This window comes from Chrysochloris asiatica, unplaced genomic scaffold (assembly GCF_000296735.1).
Source record: "Chrysochloris asiatica unplaced genomic scaffold, ChrAsi1.0 scaffold00069, whole genome shotgun sequence".
In the NCBI taxonomy this organism is placed as follows: domain Eukaryota; kingdom Metazoa; phylum Chordata; class Mammalia; order Afrosoricida; family Chrysochloridae; genus Chrysochloris; species Chrysochloris asiatica.
The window spans coordinates 4,901,706-4,907,705 of NW_006408587.1; the positions used below are offsets into that span (position 1 = coordinate 4,901,706).

Consider the following 6,000-nt stretch of genomic DNA (forward strand, 5'->3'; position numbering starts at 1 on the left):
CTAAAGTGTATAAACTTAGGTGGAAGATTTCTCAAGAAGTGATAGGTTCACATATTAATATTTTAGTATCGTTTTCTATGATTTTGTAGCAATATTTTTGACTTATCCTCATGTATGTTTATATTATGTCGAAATAGGCAGGCTAACACTAAAGGGAAACTGCTTCTTTTTCTGTTTTGCAAAATCAGTGACATATCTCTGCTTTTTAGAATAAATGGTCTATTCATGTCCCCCTTTTCGTCCCCTCTTCTGTTTTTTTTTTGTCAGCTCATCTGTGACAGTGGACGGGATCGTAATCAGTCTGTGTTACAGTTCCAAGACCAAGTCAGTAGCATTGCAGCTGGCTGATGGCCAGATATTTAAGTGCCTTTGGGGTGAGTATCAAAGTGTTCCGGAAGTTTGGTTCTGACTTACACACATTTCCAGTTCTTGTGAGAATTTTGTCAGTGTAGCATTGACTGTTATGTCTTTTAACTACCCTGGGAAACCCTAAGCTATGGTGAGGAATTGACAGGTGTATCCTACCCCTGTTTTCCCTTATAATGAACTGAAACAGCCTAGTGAGTTTCCACATTACTTTTGGAAAATGATCTAAATTGCAAGTTAAGTGTTTTAGTGCTTGTTGATGTTAAGGATTCTCTACAAAGAGCAGATCAGCTCTTGGTAAACCAGACCTACCAATCCTGCAGAGTCATCTTCTCTGGCTGTTAAACCATGGAAGAATGCTGGGGGAGTTCCTGTCCAGTTTCCTTATCCATGTGTGCAGACTGAACTAGCCATGATTGCAGATGAGGTATGTGAACACTCACTTCTGATGATGTTAGTTAGAAAGACCCTGGGGTTTGGAGGAGGCTCCCCATTGGGACCCTAGCTAGCTCTCCACTATATCCAAGGTGTCTTATCTTCCTGTCCTGAGCCTCATCTTCACCTGTAACATAGGTCAATATCTGTGATTAGGATTTAGGGGGAAAGTAAATGAAATGATATACATGATTGAGAAATTACCTGGAATGTAGTAGCTATTTTATCCCTACCCTTGGAAGTTTAAGTTCAAAAGTAGGAAACTGCAATTGTCAAACTTATATCTTCAGTTATACAGAAAATTCAAAGTTGGTTTTATTGAATACCTTTTATGGACAAATAAAATCTCAAAAATGATATGTAGTAGCTGATCATCCAACAAACACAACAATAACTATAATTGTGGTGGGTTGTAGGATATAGTGATTTAATACATCTGTTCTGGAACTTAGAGTCTATCAGTGTAGACATTTCCCCCATGGTAAGCTCTTGTTGTTAAGTGCTGTTGAGTCAGTTTTGTCTCATAGTAACCCTGTATAGTGTTTCTGAGGCTGGAAATCTTTATAGGAGCAGAAAGCCTTGTCTTTCTCCCATAGATCAACTGGCAAACTCAAACCATGGACCTTGTGATACCCAGTCTAGTGCTTATCCTACAGCGCCACACCGGGACTCTAAAGATTAGAGAGAGAAGGAAATGAACAGTATAAAGAATTGTGGGTTGCTTAGGGATTATAAGGGGATAGTAGCTCTGAGATTGTGGTGGTTACAAGTCAGACTGCCAGCCTCAAAGCCAATAGTTCAAAACTACCAGCTATTCCATGGAAGAAAGATGAGGTTTTATCCTCCTGTAAAGATTTATAGCCTTGGAAACCTTCTACAGGGTCGCTTTGAGTCAGAACCAACTCCACAGCACATAACCACCACCAGCAGCAGCTATGGGGAGATTACGTGCAGTGGGTCTCTGAAGTGGTGTATGCTGAGATGTGAGAAAATACAAGGATTAATTCCTGAGAAAGAGAGTGTTTCAGGAAGAAGGAGCTATAAACATCTTAGCTTGGAAAGAGCTCAGCTTATTCAAGGAATGAAAGGCAGTGTGGCTGGAGTGATAGGATGTACAAGGGAGTTTTGATTATTACGATTTTTTTAAAGATTTTAAAGTTATTGATAATTGACAAAATCAGTGGAGTAACATGGTCTGCTTCATGGTTGGAAAAGTGATTCTGGTTGTCTGTGGAGAGTCAGAGAAGGGCACATGGAAGGAAGAACCAGCAAAGAGACTGCTGGAGTGGAGATGGTGAGGGAGGGAACAGGGATGTATTTGAGATAGACTTAGGAAGTAATACAACAAGTTTGCTGGTGGATGAGATGCCATCATAATCCAGGCTGCACTGGACCAGCTACATATTGGTTCACTGTATCCTGTCCTGACTACAAGGACCTAGGTGAGAAATCGTAGGGCCATTGATCTAATCAATAGAAACATTAGGTTTAACTTTGTTTTGAGTAGAATTCTTTGTAATTACAATTTTGTTTCTTTGTAGGAATGTATCCTTGGTCTGACTGACAGATGTCGCTTTTTTATCAATGACACTGAGGTATAAAAACTTGGTTTGGCACTATGTCCTTTTCATGGTGATTTCTCCAAGTAATATTGCTAAATCCCCCATTACCCCCATTACCTCCCTTGTCTTGTTGCAGGTTGCATCAAATATTACATCATTTGCAGTGTCTGATGAATTTTTGTTGTTGACAACCCATTCCCACACCTGTCAGTGTTTGTGCCTGAGAGATACCTCATTTAAAAGTAAGTTTTCAGTGTATAAAATAGAAATAATCCCTCTTGTAATATCTTTGTCTTTTGACTTTTAAGACTTTTGGTTTTGTTTAAAATACTTTGGCTTAGTATCATAAAATTCTAGAGAAAATCTTTGGAGTTTATTTGCTTAGCGTGTAATCTCAATAGCATATCTCAGTTGAATCATTCTATACTTGTTAGCAAAAACATGTAGAGAAAGATTCCTTTTGTAAACAGCTCATTATAAAGCTAAACAAGACATTTTCAGGAAATTTTACTACATAATTACTGTCAAAGTAGCATTATGCTTTAACTTCTGAGTTCTCTCTCTTTTCTCACTGTGGTCTCCCTCTATGCCACATCAAAAGACACCCACTTCTTTCCCTTATTTCTACCTTGGAAACCGGAATTCTATCTTTGAATGATGTCATTGTAATACACTGATATGCTAAGAAATGGAGAAGCTGGCCCAAACCTCCCTGTTGTTTTTCCAAATCGCTTGAGATGTTGTATATGTTGTTCGGACAGAACACGGGAACACTGGATGGTTTAAAATTAAGAAAAGTGTGCAACAGGGTTGTATTCTTTCACCATACTTATTCAACCAGTATGTTGAGCAAATAATCCGAGAAACTGGGTTCTATGAAGAAAAACGTGGCATCAGGATTGGAGGAAGAGTCATTAACAGCCTGTGATATGCAGGTGATACAACCTTGCTTGCTGAAAGTGAAGAAGACTTAAAATCTTTACTGATGAAGATCAAAGAGCACAGCCTTCAGTATGGATTGCATCTCAATGTAAAGAAAACAAATATCCTCACCACTGGACCAATAAACAACATTCTTATCAACAGAGAAAAGATTGAAGTTGTCAAGGACTTCATTCTTCTTGGATCAACTATCAATACTCATGGAAGCAGGAGTCAAGAAATCAAGTGATGTATTGCTTTAGGCAAATCTGCTGCACAAGACCTTTTTAAAGTGTTGAAGAGAGAAAAAAACAAAAAACGATCTGTGCCAGGATGGCCTAACTTCATCTGTTATACTTTGGACATACTGTCAGGAGTGACCAGTTTCTGGAGAAGGATATCATGTTTGGTAAGGTGGAGTGTCAGAGAAAAAGGGGAAGACCCCCAGTGAAATGGATTGGCCAAGTGGCAGCATCAATGGGCTCAAACGTGGCAACAATTTGTGAGGTTGGCCCAGGTGGACAGTGTTTTGTTCTGCTGTGCGTAAGGTCGCTATGAGTCGGTACCGACTCAGTGGCACCTAACAACAACAACAACATACTTGTTTTCATGAGGGCACTGTGAGAAAGGGCAAGTCCCAGGGATGAGGTGATTTAATAGGGTAACTGCCCTGAGGTCAAGTCTGGAAGTAAGATACTCCTAATAGTTAAAGACTGTTCTAGTTTGGATAATATGTTCACTTTCAAGTGCGATTAATGATTAATGGAGAGTGTCTTGTCCTGAAAGTGATTCTTATGGCTTAGTCAGTTTGTTGTCTCTAGCTTTACAGGCAGGTCTGAGCAGCAGTAATATGTCTAATGAAGAGATGCTGAGGAAGGTGGAGAGGGGTTCCCGCATTGTCACTGTTGTGCCCCAGGACACAAAGGTCATATTACAGGTAAGCTGATTTTTAAGACTGTCCTCCTGATTGTCATTGGGCAGTGGATACCAACTAGAACTATTGCAGAATGTTTTTAGGTTCTGTAGTCTTTTGGAGGATTCCTGGTGTGGAACTGTAGGATCAACACTGGACTGCGAACCACAGAATCAGCAGTTCAGATCCAGCAGATGCTTCTTGGAAACTCCATACAGGGTCACTGTGAGTTGGCGCTGACTCTACGGCACTCAGCAACCACAAGTCTTTCGGAATCATTTAGATGAGCCTTTCCTTGGGAGATTCTCTGTTAGCTTTGGACAAGTGAATGTTAGCCCAGTAAGGCTAAAGAAGTAGCTTCTCATAAAATCAAAAAGTATTGAGCACAACTGAACTCACCTAAAAGTGTTTTCCTTTTACAGGTTTGTGGTAGTTCTCTATGAAGAGTTAGGAGATAAAATTGTATGTTTGCATAGTCACATTTTTTTAATGTTTTGTTTTTTTAACATGGCTTTTATTTATTTTATTTTCAGATGCCAAGAGGAAATTTAGAAGTTGTTCATCATCGAGCCCTGGTCTTAGCTCAGATTCGGAAGTGGTTGGACAAGTAAGTGCCTGTTTATATGGCTGGTTAGCTTATTATTATGACTTGAATGTGAAAGCCATGTTTTTATTATAATTTTTTTAGTTTAAAAGTTTGAGAAACTGATTACCTATGTCTTCATTCAGATTCCTATTGGCTTTTGTTTTGTAATCTCTCATGTTTTCACTGTCTGGCTGTCTGATATAGAAAACATATGAGCACAAAGAATTATAGAAATGGTTTCATAAAGCCACCCACAGAGGGCCCCATGTTGTTGTTAAGTACCGTTGAATTTGTTCCAACTCATAGCCACCCTGTATCAGGTTTCCGAGGCTGTAAATCTTTGTGGGAATAGAAAGCCTCATCTTTCTCCTGAGGAACGTCTGGTGAGGTTGACCTGCTGACCTGTGTTCAGAGTTCAGTGTTATCCTACAGAGCCTCCATGCTCCCATCTAGGAGTATCAAAAGACCTGAGCCACTGTCACCAGGGAAGTGATGCATTGTTTGAGTCTAATTGGGGGAGCTTTGTATTAGAGACATCTTTCTTAATATTTTCATTAAAACACAATTATTTTCTGTTTTATGTAGATGGAACTCTAGTTTTTCAGACTGCCATGATGATGAAATCACTACTTTTCAGAAGTTACTTGAGCTTGACACCTAAGTTTTTCCGTCTGTGATTTGGGGGGAAGTCTAGTAGTATTTTTCTCTTTGGCATTTCAGTTATAATCTGATTCTAACTGGTTTTTATAATAATGGAAATATTCTCTGTCTTCTCACAGACTTATGTTTAAAGAAGCCTTTGAATGCATGAGAAAATTAAGAATTAATCTCAACCTGCTTCACGACCATAACCCTAAGGTGACTTTCAAATGTGACATTTCTTCACGCTCCCTTTAGCCTTGAACTAATATAATCTGAACTAACATAGTCTTTCCTCTTTTTTGGGGGTAGGTGTTTCTTGAGAACGTGGAAACCTTCATAAAACAGATAGACTCTGTAAATCATATTAATTTGTTTTTCACGGAATTGAAGTAAGTATCTTTGAATTGTTCTTGAGTACAGTATCCCTGTCTTGCTTTTTTCTGGTTATGGAAGCCAAACAGCTAAAGAAGAAGAATTCTTACTACAGCTCTTTTTTTTTAAATGTTTTATTGTGAATTATGTGATAGTTTACATAGGAGAACATTAGTTTTACATTCATCCTATTGTATATCATT

At 38.8% G+C, this 6,000-nt stretch overlaps 1 protein-coding gene across 1 annotated transcript in view; it reads left to right on the forward strand.

The window, feature by feature from the left end:
- IKBKAP (inhibitor of kappa light polypeptide gene enhancer in B-cells, kinase complex-associated protein) overlaps window positions 1-6,000 on the forward strand; it is a 60,835-nt gene that overhangs the window by 25,282 nt on the left and 29,553 nt on the right. Inside the window, exons 14-21 of the mRNA XM_006864688.1 lie at window positions 268-374; window positions 690-793; window positions 2,343-2,396; window positions 2,500-2,605; window positions 4,106-4,221; window positions 4,731-4,804; window positions 5,563-5,641; window positions 5,735-5,814. Coding sequence (XP_006864750.1) covers window positions 268-374; window positions 690-793; window positions 2,343-2,396; window positions 2,500-2,605; window positions 4,106-4,221; window positions 4,731-4,804; window positions 5,563-5,641; window positions 5,735-5,814 — 720 coding nt within the window. The remainder of the gene's footprint in view (window positions 1-267; window positions 375-689; window positions 794-2,342; window positions 2,397-2,499; window positions 2,606-4,105; window positions 4,222-4,730; window positions 4,805-5,562; window positions 5,642-5,734; window positions 5,815-6,000) is intronic.